The 14,723-nt window shown below is 45.5% G+C and overlaps 1 protein-coding gene and 1 long non-coding RNA gene across 3 annotated transcripts in view; one reads left to right on the top strand and one right to left on the bottom strand.

Moving 5' to 3' along the window:
• Window positions 1–5,223, top strand: part of Cables1 (Cdk5 and Abl enzyme substrate 1) — a 102,684-nt gene extending 97,461 nt beyond the window's left edge. For both annotated transcript variants that reach the window (XM_070029446.1, XM_070029445.1), the window contains 2 exons: window positions 995–1,202; window positions 3,943–5,223. In XM_070029446.1, the coding sequence (XP_069885547.1) occupies window positions 995–1,202; window positions 3,943–4,083 (349 nt within the window). In that variant the 3' untranslated portion in view covers window positions 4,084–5,223. The remainder of the gene's footprint in view (window positions 1–994; window positions 1,203–3,942) is intronic.
• Window positions 290–14,723, bottom strand: part of LOC138832083 (uncharacterized) — a 30,534-nt gene continuing 16,100 nt past the window's right edge. Inside the window, exons 2-4 of the long non-coding RNA XR_011373498.1 lie at window positions 3,251–3,423; window positions 2,033–2,169; window positions 290–506 (exon numbers count right to left, since the gene is read on the bottom strand). This is a non-coding gene — a long non-coding RNA (uncharacterized lncRNA). The remainder of the gene's footprint in view (window positions 507–2,032; window positions 2,170–3,250; window positions 3,424–14,723) is intronic.

The following is a 14,723-nucleotide window of genomic DNA, read 5'->3' as shown; positions in this document are numbered from 1 at the left end:
CAGCAAGGCCTTGTCTTTGAGTAGTCATAAAGCAGTCCAGAGATAGGTCTGTGTTGACTATTGAGCTGATTGGACTGGCTTTGTGGTAACCTACGTCTGCCAGCCACATCGTCAACATGACCAACCCAGCCAGGCCAGCGAGGAGCTGACTTGTGTTGTGGCAGAATCCCAGTATGTGTGGATGTGTGTGGCAGACAGAAACTAGACTGGATGTTAGAATATGTGCCAACATTGACACCAGTGAGCGTCCTCATACAGATGAGATTCTGACATGTTCCAAGCCCAAGAATTAACAGTACAAAGTTTTAGTTTTAATGAATCTTATCGATATTTGGCAGAGGTTAGAGCAAGTTCCTCATTGACCTTGGACAGCACCCCTCCTAGCTTGCAGGGTGATTCTAGGACATCTGTGTGTGCTCACTGAGTCCTTCCATGTCCCATGTGACATTCGTGGCACCCAGGCTTGTCCTTTGCCCTCTGGACATGGCAGTTTGGCAGTGCTGGGTCTAGGGTAAGAATAAAAGTAATCATGGTCACCAGGTGCTGATAGCTACTCAGGAGGTGGAGATCTGAGGATCGCAGTTCAAAGCCAGCCCCTGACAGAAAGTAAAGTCTATGAGACTTTTATCTCCAATTAATCATTAAAAAAAAAACCAGAACTGGAGCTGTGGCTCAAGTAGTAGAATACTAGTGTTGAGCGGAAGAGCTAAGGAACAAAGCCCAGAACCTGAATTCAAGCTCCAGTATTGACACACACAAAAAAAATAGCAAAAGCATACATGGCCTAGGCAGCCAAACCAGCAAAGAAGAGCCTCGAGCCCCAACTTCCGTGTCTGTAATGCAGCCTGCACAACCTAGGGATTTCGTTCTATTTTTCACCTTCCTGGGGTAAGAAAGAGAAGATGCTTCCCATATGGAGCTGTCATCTTTTGGGACCCCTACAACTCCTCAGCCCTTCTCACAGGACTCTTCCCTGCTTCCCCTCTTTCTCTAGTCTGAAACGAGAGATGCGGAAGCTCGCCCAGGAGGACTGTGGTTTTGAGGAGCCCACGGTGGCCATGGCTTTTGTCTACTTTGAGAAGCTCGCCCTCAAGGGAAAGCTAAACAAGCAGAACAGGAAGCTTTGTGCAGGAGCCTGTGTGCTGTTAGCAGCGAAGATTGGAAGTGACCTCAAGAAGCACGAAGTCAAGCATTTAATTGACGTAAGTATGTGTTTACAGCAGAAGGATGTTACACTTGGACAACCAAAGAGCCCCGGTACTGGGGCACAAAAATCCATTCTTTGATACTGTGGGGGTAGAGTCATTCTCTCAGCCACGGATGCAGCAAGGGGTCTTGCGAGCATCCAATAGGTACCACGCCTACCATCTTGCTTCCCTCCTCTTTGGGAAACGGTATGGTTTTGATGGACTGCTGTCTCCTTTCTTTAAAGGGAAAAGTCCATCAAAGCAAGGAAACCCTTCTAGGATAGATATATGAAGATCTGTTTTAAAATAGTATTTTTTAAATTGATGAGCAGTAAAGCATTCAGGAGTTGTCATTAAATAATGTTACAGTTCCCAAAAAGAAGCATTTGACTGCCATAACAAAATACTGTGCTTGTTTCTTGTACTTCTACAGGCTGGCAGAGCCAAGGTCAAAGTAGCAGCTGCTTCTATTCCTGAGACACTCTTCCTTGCTCCCAAATGTCTTTCTGTGCCCTTCAGTGGAGAGAGAGACTGCTCTCAAGTCTCCTCATTTAAGGACACTAATCCCATTGGGAAGGCCCCATCCTCATTGACCCACCTGAACCCATTACCCGCCCCCCCCCAGAGGCTTTAGTTCCTAATACCATTACATTGGTATTGGGGTGGCAGGCCACCAATACTCCATGTGCTGGGCATGACATGCTGGGCATGGCATGGGAAGCCAAGCAGAGAAGTACTAGGTTAGGCCAGGAGACAGAGGGAAAGAACTATGGGCAAGATACTGTATTATAATTTCCACAGGAAGGAATGATTGCAAGGGATATAGGTCTCTACTTATGGAATACCTGTTCTGGAGGTGGTTTGTAAGTGGGAGCTCTGGATTCATAGGCTTGCATTTTAAACGCATGCTGGCGTGGCGTTGTTGACTGAAGTATTGGCTAGGAAGAGAAGTTGCTCTCGGGTCAGCAAGATGTCCCAGCATCTCAAAACAGCAAACGAAGGAGAGTTACACAATGTTCTGTATGTTTCACTATCTAGCTATCTTTAGTAGCAAAGGAGAAAAAGCAGAAAGGGAGCTAATGTAAGGACTCGCCATATTTCAAGAAAAGAGCACACATGAGGGTTGTGTTACTTTCTGAGGGGCATGATAAAACCTTTGCCGTCTCACCCTGCGCACAAATTAGCTTTGTCCCAGTACATCTACAGTATACTCAGACTTGCTTCAGTCACTCCATCTCATTCATCAGATTGACTGTCGTAGTGTCACAGGACTCCTGTTCCTCAGTTAACCTGTGGTAGCCCAACAATGTCCTGTTCCTCAGTTAACCTGTGGTAGCCTAACATTGTCCCAATGCCTTACGTCATGTGCCTAATTCACCTGACATCGCAAATGCAGGGCAGTAAGACACTACAAGAGTGAACACATTCTGGTAACTTTCACTGCTGTATATTATTCTCTTATCAGTACCTAGTTTATAAGTTAAGCTATCATATTCTGTAAACCGTCATATACTTACCTGGTCTGGTACTATACATAGCTTCAGGCTTCTGCTATAGAGAGTGAAAAATACCCCCTCCAAGCCACCCCCTCATTCTCCATAAGATAAGGTGAACACCTATATCTTATTTCTTGTTGAGCTGAGTCTCTAGATAAAATTATAAGTGACACACATTTAACCATGGTGAATATACCACACCACAAAAGCTGATGGTATTAAAACAGAATATAGAGCAGTCATGCTTTGGCAAGCCAGCAGCAGCAGCAGCAATAAACCTAAGATCCCAGTTAGAATCTAACTGCAGGTCAACAGCTGCTCTGTTGGGGAGGTAGCTTTTGGCTTAATGAAAAGGCAGAGTTTCAGCTGGAGCAGACTGTCTCAGCACAATGAGGCCTTCCTGTCCCCCCTCCCACTGTTCTCCCCAGCATCTCCTGCTGTGAGGTAGATGGGTGTGGGAACCACTGGCCACTCAGCTGTGTAGCTCTGGAAAGGAGGAGCACTTAAGAAGGACCATGTTCCCCGTGAGGAAGATGAAAAGCCTGGATTGCAAGTTGGTCATCTCACCTGTTGAGGATCCGCGAGGGGTTGTGAGTGGTGTGGATGAGGTGCACTGTGTTGTTAGTTCTGCCTCTGTCCTGTATGAGTTGAAATCTGGTTAGCTTTTGTGCTGGCATTGAAGTTTTCCATCCACGTGACCTTGGGCAAGTGGTCTTGACCTCTGGAGCTTGTGTTCTTCTCTGTAAATTAGAGATAAAATGCAAACTCAGCCTGTAGAGATGGTTAGAGAATTGGATGAAGTTGTGTGACAAGTCTCCAGGTAGACCAAAGGCACAAGTGCATCACTACCAGGACTGAAGGCAGGAGTGAGATGATTAAAGCTTTGTACCTTGGTCTTAGGAGTTGGGTTCTCCTCTTGGAATCAGGTTAGTGACCACGGGAACAGGCTATTAGAAAGTGAAGTCACCCTCTTCTAGCCTTCTGCATGCACTTGCTTGCCCATCTTTCCACTGCAAGCTCAAGCAGCACAAGGCCCTCACTCACCAAGATGCAGATGCCAGACCTTGTGCTTCTCAGCCTCTAGAACCTCTTACTCTTTATACATCACCCAGTCTCAAGTTTTCTGTTGCTGAAGAAAACCTGTCAGTGAGTTTCTCCATCAGCATTCATTAGCCGATAAAAGAAATAAATGGTACTTGAAGAAAACAGGATTTTCCTTTCAAAACTGAATTTTCATTATCTAATTTTTTTGTATGCAGAAACTGGAAGAGAAATTCCGGCTGAACCGACGAGAACTGATTGCCTTTGAATTCCCAGTGTTAGTGGCCTTGGAATTTGCACTTCACTTACCAGAGCATGAAGTGATGCCCCACTACAGACGCCTGGTCCAGAGCTCCTAGCACAGGGGCCACGGGGCCACGGACCTCTTCCTGTGAGCGCAGAGGAGCAGCACTCACTACTACAAAGGCAGAAATAGAACTGCAAGTACCAAGCTGCTTTTTCTCTGTGTGTTCGTGAAGAAAAGTTTCAGGACTGAAACTTCAGGGATTCTTTGGTCTAGCTCGCCAAGGGGAGAGGAGAGCTGTTTACTACTGAGAACAAGCAAGAAGAGTCGCGTGCTGAGGATGGCCGAGGTTCATCTAGCTACCCATGAGCAGAACTCCTAACTGCTTCCCAGGCCTCACCCTCCTCCGCCCGGGCACGCATGAGCCCTGCCAGCGTGAAGTGCTAGAGCAGATCAGGGAGGGGAATGAAGGATTTTTGAAAGGTCTGCTTTCATGTGTCAAAGAGCGTGCCAATCTGTGTTTGTATCCCCATTGGAAGTGCACTTTCCCCAGGACATGTGGCTGTGAGCCATATGAATGTATAAGTGTCTCAAACAAACCACGTCTAGTCTCAACCCCCAAAGCCAGTCCCCACCTGCTGGAGAAGGACTTCGACATTAATCACTCACTTCCGAATTGAGATCTCGAGTTCTTCAGAAATGACCTTGTTTCTGTGACTGTGCCTGTCCCCAACTGGACAAAGAAGACCGTTTCTTAAGTGTTGGATGAATCGCAAAAGCCTGGAGTGTGGCACGCTCTGTACCTTCCTGCCTCTGTCACACTATGTGTGTCTGGTTAAGCTGCACCTGCAGCCATGGGAACGCTGGCAGCGGAGGTACACGCCAGTGTGTGTATATTCCTGTGCTCTATGTTAGAGTGCATCATAAGCACATTTATTGTGCTGAATATATATGTATAGATATATAAGTGTTTTATAAAAATCCGGTCTTGGGGTAAAGTCGCATGATGGGTGTTTTGTGGCTTTTGCAACTGGGACAGATGCATTTCAAGCTGTGGTTGGATTAAAAGATGAGGCAGCGGCTCTTATTTCCACATACCCAAGGTTCTTAGCACAGAAACCTAATTGTGGCTTGTCCTGATACTCTAGGATCACCTGTACTGAGGCCTTGTCTCCACAAGATAGAGGTACAACTTTACTGCAGAAAGCTTGTGACCATGGAAAGAGAATTAAAATATTTTATGGTTTTTTATATAGATATATATATAAGTTTGTGTATGTGTAGACTTGTCTAACCAGTCACCTTGGCCCTCCATGGCTAATCCCCCTGCCTTTATCCCCTCACAGGTGAAACCATAGATACTGGAGCCCTGGACATTACCTGGAGAAAGTCAGGGGAAGGGTATAAACATATACAGCCCTCACTAGCAGAGCTCAGAGGAATCCCATAGATTTATTTTTAGGGGACAGAAGTTCACTATGTTGCCTAGGCCTAGCCCCAAATGCTCCTCCTGCTTCAGCCTCCCAAGTAGTTAGGGCTATGGGCATGTGCCACCACACCTGGCTCCTACAGGATGGAGAAACTCCAGCAGCAGCTGGCAAGAAGAACATGAACTGCTTGGCATCGCCAGTCTTACATTTAACTGAATTCAGTGCTAAACATTTTGCTAACAAATTTCCTTAGCCAAGAATCAGGTTTAAGTTGGCTATTTTGATGAGAAGATGAGTGTTTTTACTTAAAAAAAATCAAATAGTATTTTTAGGAACATATACCATTTACAAAGCAAATTGGAAAGCACAGTCATCTGTTGACCCACAAATGCTTTTGACCTTTGTACTCCTAGGAAGAGCCAGCCAGCTGTCTTTCAGGGCCAGTGCCCATAGGAGGCGCTGTTCTCAGCAGGCCTATGGTAGAAATGGCCCAAAGAACTCCCTACCACCCAGTGGCCTTGAGTGTCCTGCCACGCTGGGGTTGGGTATCTAGTAGATGGTCTGAGTCCTTCCTTGATGGACTAGTTATTGGTCTTTCAAAAAGATTCAATTGTATGCTGTATTTTGGCCAGTGAGTCAGTGAAGTAGGGAGTTGTTTGTCTGGTTGAGAATGAAGACATTTTGTCTACAGATCTGTTTTTGTGTCTACAATACCAACTTTCTGGGAAGCAGATGCAGATGAAAGATACTGGCCACTTACAGTTCCACCCCATGATACTACATTCCAGACAGTTCCCCAGCCTCGGGCTCTGGCAAGGAATCACAGGGGAAACCTAAGGCTGTGTAGCAAGAAAGTCACTAAGACTGGTTCTGGAAGGTTCTGAGATTTTGCTTTCAACTTCCACCACAGACAGCAGTTCCTTACCCTTCCAGGCCCTGCCCCTTGACAGTACTGACCTGAAGCTTCCCTCTCTAGTTCTCCAAATTGAGAAGCACATCTGGAGACGTTCCATACCCTTTGGGAAAACACTGACGGGCAGGTTCTACCTGGGTGGATTTCCCTAGAGATGGTCCTGAGCCTGGTGACTGCAGCCCTGGCTGTTGGGGAATAGAATAACAATAGAAAACCCAACAGACTGAAGTGTGGTGCTCAACTGGACCAGGTATCTCCCATACCTGCCCTGGGGGTCTGGCAGCAAGCCCAGCAATGCATACAAGCCACCACATTTTCTCCTTTTTCCCTTAAGAAAATTCATGTTCGAATATGAAGTCCAGACAGACACCAGTGGCTCATGCCTGTAATCCTAGCTACTCAGGAGCAGGAGATGTGACGAACACAGTTTTGGATGCCAGCTTAGGCAGCAAAGTCTGTAGACTTTTATCTCCAAAAAGCTGGAAGTGGACCTGTTGTTTAAGTGGTAGAGTACTAGCCTTGAGTGAGAAAGCTCAGAGCACACCCGGAGTTAAGCCCCAGGACTGGCACACACACCAACATTTAAGTCCATACCAAAGATAAATGTGGTTTGTTTCCTTTGGCTTTTTCTTTCTGATCAAAAAAATTCCTCTTCCAGAATTTTGTCATAAGCCAACAGGCTCTGCTTGGGGCCATCACTCCACACACACAGTACTACCACCTTAGTGACTGGAGCAGGAGACAGGATAGAGATTCTTTCCCCTATTCCTTCCTGTCCCCATCAACCCCCCCATAGCAAATAGGACTGTTTATTGTTCTTGCTGCTGAATTCTTAGATATTTCCTGCTTAGTGCTGAGGGGTCAGCCACCTGCAACCTCATGAAAATGTGGGCCCTTTCTGCCCCTTTGACAAGTCTGAGCCAGGGAATTCAAATATACTACAAAGTTCAAGTGTTGTCTACCCCATGAAGGAAGAAATTTTTGAAAGCAGGAAGTTTGCAGGAGTATCTCAGGGACACTTCCCTTCCTGGGACAGCTGTAGACAGTGCTCGCTGGCTCAGACAGGTCCAGGGAGTGCTGAGGACCAGAGAAGAGAGTAAAACACTGGCAGCCCAAACCTGCAGTCATATACCTGTCCTCAGCTAACGCCAGCTTAGGCAAAAGGCAGCTTTAGAAGCACAACTGCGAGATCAAAAGCTGGAAAGGAAGCAAGGAGCAAATAGATATGTTTCATCACCTCCATGCATATCAGTCACACAGTCCAAAGTAAGAATGGGGGGCTACCCCGAGAACCCCCACCCCCATCCCATGCAGAGCCATTTAGAGCCATCAATGGATGTTCCCAAAAGTCTGCAGGCGAAGGGCTGCTAACCCCAAGATGATGTTCACGGTGAGTATGCCTTGCCCTGTATAACCTCTCCTTTCACCATCTGGCTACTTTGCGGGGGCCCTGGGCCAGTGGAGGCTTGTTACATACAGGGTGCTACCTTTAGGATTCCTGAGTGAGGCTACAAGACTCTGATGCTCCACACAAACACAGGACATAAAATTGTTTAGTGTTTTGTTTTCTATGTGTGTGCCAGTTGTGGGGCTTGAATTCAGGGCATAGGTGTTGTCCCTAAGCTTTTTTGCGCAAAGTTAGTACTCTGCCACTTGAATCATATCTCCATTTCCAGCTTTTTGGTAGTCAAGTGGACACAAGCTTTCTAGACTTGCCTGGCCAGCCTGGCTTCAAACCATGATTCTCATACCTCAGCTTCCTGCATAGCTAGGATTATAGGCATAAGCTACTGGCACCCAGCTCATAAATGTGTGTGTGTGTGTGTTTTAAAGTACCATTCATCCGGTATATAATTGGTCTAAATTTAAGATATGTAGAGACATATGGAGAAAATATTTAGGTCAATTTTCAGGGAACTAGATAGTTTTATAAAGCAGTAAGAACAGTTCCCATTGTGGGGATGGGGTGGTCACTGTGACATCACTGTACCTCGCTGCCTCATCCAGTGTTTTTCAGATGTACAGGTCCAAAGGCATGGACCTGCACTGGACTAAGCCATGGTGATACTCAGGTCTCAGTCACAGAGCTTGCTGACAGTGAATCCCACCTTGGTCAGTGCTGATGCAGACCACTGTCGGGGTAAGGCTTGTGCCGTAGGTGCTCCAGAGATAGGGAGTTTCCACAATAGAAACAGTGTTCTGATTGACTCCCCCAAATGGCTTTGGGGGGATATCATGAGTGAACAGACTGCAGTACATTTGTTCTTCCACTAGGTTCCTGGGGATTCTAGATGGAAGACAGTAGAGGCAGTAATCCAGAACGGGGTCCAGCAACACAGTTCAGAAGAGAAGCTGAAAGGAAGGCCAAGGTAGAGTTGGAAATCAGTGCTTAGAAATCTTCCCAGCAGTGGAGGGATGGGGGAGGATGAGTTAGGATAATCGTTTGATATCACGAGAGGAAAAAAAAAACACACAAACTGAAAATCAAAAGATGGGTAGGAAGGAAATCAGGGACTCTTTGTTACCAAGATATCTAGACAAATGGATGAGAAAGCAGAGACTAGAACTACAATAGAAGGATAAACTGGAGGGTACAAGGCAGTGTTAGGAGAGATGTTTGTGATCACGAAGCAGATCACACATCCGGACCATAATGGACACTTAAAAACACATTTTCACTAGGCACCGGTAGCTCACACTTGTAATCCTTGCTACTTAGGAAGCAGAGATCTGAGGATCAATGTTTGAAGCCAGCCTAGGTAGGAAAGTTCATGAGATTCTTCTTTCCAACTAACAACAAAAAAAAGCTGCAAGTGGAGTTTGTGGCTCACGTGGTAGAATGCCAGCCTTAAGTAACAAAGCAAAGAGACAGTGCCTAGGCTCTGAGTTCAAGTCCCCAGTACTGGCACACAGGTATACACACATAATACACATGTTTGCAGTGCTAGGGATGGAACTAGAGGCCTTGCATAATGCTGGGCAAGTGTTCAATCACTGAGCCACACATCTCCATCCCTTAATGCACCTTATGTAACACTTTCATTTAATACTAACAAGCTCTACAATGAGGTCCTCCGTGTTTCACAGATAGTATCTTACATGCCCAATGTCGCATAGTAATAAAGTGACGAAGGCAACATTTGAACCCAGGTCTGAGCTAAAGCCCCACTTAACTGTCCTGCCTCAGCCTGTGTCAAGAGAGACGAGAAGATGGCAAGCCACAGGCAGGCTGGAGTCACCTGGCCCTGAATGTGCCACCCTGTGACCTCTGAGATGAGACAGAGCTGCTTTCTCAACTCACCCAGAAGCCACCAGCCCTTTCCCAGGCAGAAATGAGCCACTCCCTCCACAGGATTCCTGAGTGAGGCTAAGAGACTCAGATGCTCCACACAAACACTTCTTGAACAGGCAGCCTCCGTGTCTGATTGTGGAGCATATTTGAGGACCCTGGTAGAACTTGGGCTCTGGGAATTGACTTGTATAGCAGGTGAGCTAAGGAGCTTTGGGAAGAGAAGATCACGTAAGGTGCAACATGGCCAGTGTTTATGTCCACCAACATTCCACAGGGTCTCCTTGAGCCTCTGTTAAATCCACGCACTTAGGCTGCTGTGTCCCCTGTCCATATGTGACTGTTCCTGTGAGTCCAATTTTGCTTTTCTCTAAGGCCAAGCACATCTAGTGTGGGCAAGCAGACAGCTTGGGAAGAAAGGCTATGTCTCACAGGACAGCCAGAAGGTGCTCAGATCTAGGAGCTGAGATGTCTCATGCTGCACTGCCCCCATGTTTCAGGCAGACTGGTTCACCACCACTTGCACATCACAGGCCAAGAGCCTCAGGGCTCAATAGAACAGGACAGTTCACCACCACCATCTCTCCAAGTACCAACCACAGTGCTGGGTACCCAGAATTCACCTAACATGCTGGTTTTATCTAACTGATCACCACTGAGACAACTGTTCTCTATAGCCTTGACTCCATTTTCTGCTTGTTTGTCAGGTCTGGTGTGGAACACAATGCCAAAGCTTCCCTTGCCTTCTGCTTCCAGATAGGTTCTGGAAAATAGATACTGATCAGAAACCAGACCCTAACCCTAACCAAGGGATCCCTCTAGTCTTGGGGAGGCCTCATCACGCCTCCCTACAGAGGTCTTTGAATGAACTTCAATTACCCCTGTCACAGATGCTATCAAGTTCCTGTGGTAGTCCTACCCAGTTGGCAGAGAAGAAAATGGTGCAGGTAATCAGGGTTGTTAATACTTCCAAAGTGTCTAGAAACTAACAGGAGAGATTTCCCTGAGGAAGCAGCAAGAGCAGATGGGAGTATTCAAGCAGATCACATGCTTCTCAAAAAAAAAAAAAAGGAGGCCCGGTGCTGGTGGTTCACACCTGTAATCCTAGCTACTGAGGAGGCTGAGATCTGAGAATCACCGTTCAAAGCCAGATCAAGCAGGAAAATCCGTGAGACTCTATCTCCAATTAACCACCTGAAAACTAGAAGTGGTAGAGTGCTTGTCCTGAGCTGAAGAGCTGAGGGACAAGCACCCAGGCCTAGAATTCAAGCCCCGTGACCCACAAAAACAGGAGGCTGGGTGCCATTTTCTCACACCTGTAATCCTAGCTACTAAGAAGGCTGAGATCTCAGGATCACAGTTCAGAGCCAGTCCAAGCAGAAAAGTCTGTGGAATTAATATACCAACAAAAAATGAGAATTGGAGGTAAGGCTTATATGGGGAGGCACAGTCTTTTGAGTGAAAAAAAAAAAAGGGTAAGAAAGTCACAAGACCCTGAGTTCAACCCTGAATATTGACACAAAAAAAGAAAAGGAAGAGAAAGGGGGGAGGAAAGAAAGAGTAGGAAGGAAGGAAAGAAAGAAGGAAGGAAGGAAGGAAAGAAGGAATGGAGGGAAAGAAGGAATGGAGGGAAAGAGAGAGGGAGGGAAGAAAAAAGGAAAGAAGAAAACGAAGCTGGCACCTGAGCCATCCTGCATGGTTCTGGGGGTTTTCAGGCCTGTTGCCCTGCCAGACAATCTTTCAAAGCCTTGGGGCTCTTAAGGGTCCCTAAGAGGACCCCTGAACAGCCCAAGAAGAAAAGCCACGACTCAGTGGGAGTCGTCATCATTGCTCTTTAAAAACCCTGACTTGGAGGAAAAAAGTAGCTGAGCTCTTCGATAAACACCTTGAAGTCTCCACACTGTGTGCAGTATAAGATTCTAAGCCAGATCATCATTTTTTCCTAAGGTTTCTCCCATGAAACCAATTTTCAGTTTTTTATCTACATTAAAATCAAGACACCAATGGAACCGCCTCCACTGCTCTCTCCCTTTCTGTGTGGCCTGGGGAACGATGGAGCCACTTACAAGTGAAACCTGGGGCGTTTTCCTAACATGCCACTAGAAAGGCAGCATGGCCTGTATCAGGAGGGACAGTTTTCCAGCACAGGCTCTGAGGAAGCCCAGAAGCTGTGACCTAGGAGAGTGAGGCATAGGGAAGGTAAAGGCCCCAGCAGCTGACAAGCCCTGAAGGCTTATACAAGCCATGGAGCAGTCTGTACCTGATAGGAGTCAATGTCAACCATCAGAGATTCTAGAAGATAAAAGAGGGCCTGGTGTACAGCCATTGTTTTTCCCTCCACTGACTAGAATTAGTACATAGACATATACATACATATACATTCTCTCCTCTCCCTCCCCTTCTCCCTCTCTCTCTCCCCTTTATATAGGAAGCTAGTGATCTCTGGCAGAGCACCTAATGGCTGCATATCACATTTGGATCCCATTTCTCTCTTGTCTCTCTCAGGCCGAGGTCCTGCTTATAGCCCCCCAAGGACACAGGTGGTGGCCCTGAGAAGATACAATAATCCTTTAAGTTAGTGGCTCCCATACCTGCTGACCAGCAAATGGACACTCGTGACTTCGCTGACACCCTTAGGTCTTGTCAAACTCCATGGGGTTATGATGTAGCATCAAATCTTCCTTCTCAATGACAACAAGGTTTGGTTACTGGAAGATGGCAGCATGGTGACAGAAAAATTAGAGCTTCTTCTGATCAATTAGAGGTACAGGGCTTTCTCAGGGAAATCTACCCCAAGAGATGATGGATGTCAGGAAAATTCTAATCCATCAGAGTTCAGGGCCAGTCGAGACATATCAACTCATGCCTATAATCTTAGCTACTCAAAAAGCTGAGATCTAAGGATTGTGGTTCGAAGCCAGCCAAAGCAGGAAAGCCAGAAGCATAGCTATGGCTTGAGTGGTGGAGTGCTAGCCTTGAGCACAAAAGCTCAAGGACAGTGTCCAGGCTCTGAGCTCAAGTCACAAGACCGACACCAAACGAAAAAGGAAAGAAAGCAATATCAAATCTTAAGCTTCCAAAAGAAAAGAAAAGGCAAACAAAAGATCTTGAAAAGATAGCTGCCTCTTTCTGGGGTCTTTCTTTTCTCTTTTTTCTTTTTGTTCTGGTCTTGGGGTTTGAACTCTGGGCACTGTAGCTGACATTTCCCCAAGCCTAGCACGCTAACACTTGAGCCACAGCTCCATTTTTGGCTTTTTTGTAGTAATTAGAGACTTAAGTCTCACTGGCTTTCCTGCCTGGGCAGGCTTCAAACTGTGATCCTTAGATCTCAACCACATGAGTAGCCAGGATTACTGTGAGCCACTGGCACCAGACATTTTTTGATCCTAGGCTCCACATACCACCACACCAGCAGAGGAAAACAAGGATACAGCACTAAATCTGAAGGCTTGGGAAAGGAGAGATTAGTGGTACAGACAGTGGCAGCCATTCTGAGGCTTCCAGGGAAGCAGTAAACAAAGGACCTTTACACCAGCAACACAAAATGCCCTGCACAACTAAGAGTGGCTGGCTCCACAGAACAAATCCAGAAAGAAGGTAATGCCCACATCTACTATGGAACACTAATCTATTCTACTTACACATAAACTCTCACATCATAACTCCCCATCACAAGTGATCACTACACCTACACCAAGTAGCCTTCAGAAACCCTGAACCCAGATGCATAAATCACAACAAAAGATCACAAAATTCATGAATAAACAAGCCAACATGTCACCCTCAAAAACCAAAAAAATAGTAAAGGATTTAAGTGAGAAGAAGAAAGGGCAAACAACTCATTGGGCAATACTGAGAGAAATGACTGATGAAACAAGAGGTATTCAAAAAAAAAAACTAGATAAATTCTAAGAACAATTCAACAACCACCAAAAAGGAAAAGAAAATACAGCTCAATGAACTAAAGAAGAGAATGCAGGAGATGAGAGAGGAAGTTAAGAAAAAGTTGGAAAGCAGGAAGAGCTTAATCGTTCTCAGATACATCACAGTTGAACACCAAGGCAATAGAACAAAAGAAGTTGAAAATAGGGTATCAGAAGTGGAACATAAAGCAGTGGAATTAGATCAGTCAAAGGCATTGAAAAAAAAAACTAAGAGAATATCAAGAGAACACGCAAGAACTTACAGACTCTGTCAAAAGATCAAATCTACATCTAATGAGAATAGATGAGGAAGAAGAAATAAAAAACTAATGGTACTGAAAACTTGATCCACAAAATAATAGCAGAAAAACTCCCCAACCTCGGGAAAGAGAACTTCGTCCATCTTTTAGGGACACACAGAAATTCAATCAGAAAAGACCAGTGGAAGAAACACTCCTAGTCACTTGTAGACACTCATTAAAACACTAAATATAGTCAGGCACCAGTGGATCATGCCTGTAATTCTAGCTACTCAGGAGTCTGAGATCTGAGGATTGAAGTAGCCAGTCCAGGCAGGGAATCCATGAGACTCTTATTTCCAATTAACCACCAAAAAGTCAGAAATAGACCTCTAACTCAAGTAGTAGAATGCTAGCCTTGAGAGAAAAACAAAAACTCAGGGAGCACTGATGCCCTAACCCATACCCAGAAAGAATGCAGTCATAAAATTCAATGCATATCCTAAGAAATTAAGAAATTGAGGAAAGGGGTATAGTAGGAAAGATAGGGCAAATGATGAAAGGGGTGGGTGACATTGCTCACAAGGTTGTAAATTCATATATTACTTTGTTGAATGGAAATTCCTTTGCACAACAAAAATATATGTTTTAAAATGCAAGAATGGATAATACTCTAAAATATTCAGCTAATACCAGAAAGGATTGTTTTTGTTAGTGATACATTCAACCACAACAAAGCTTGTTTTATTTTATTTTCCTGTAAAGATGCTGGACAGAGGGGTTACAGATGCATGAGTAAGGTAATGAGTACATTTCTTGTCAAGCATTGTTATTCCCGCCTTTGTTTTTCTCCTACCATCCCCTCCCTCTCCCACATCTCCCACTATTCCCCTTCCCTGAAGTTGTAAAGTTCATTTCCAACCATAGTGTCTTGTGAGTATCATTGTTGCAATGGGTCATC

This window comes from Dipodomys merriami, unplaced genomic scaffold (assembly GCF_024711535.1).
Source record: "Dipodomys merriami isolate MVZ:Mamm:240054 unplaced genomic scaffold, mDipMer1.0.p SCAF_2, whole genome shotgun sequence".
Classification (NCBI taxonomy): Eukaryota; Metazoa; Chordata; class Mammalia; order Rodentia; family Heteromyidae; genus Dipodomys; species Dipodomys merriami.
This window is presented reverse-complemented; position numbering and strand designations above follow the sequence as displayed.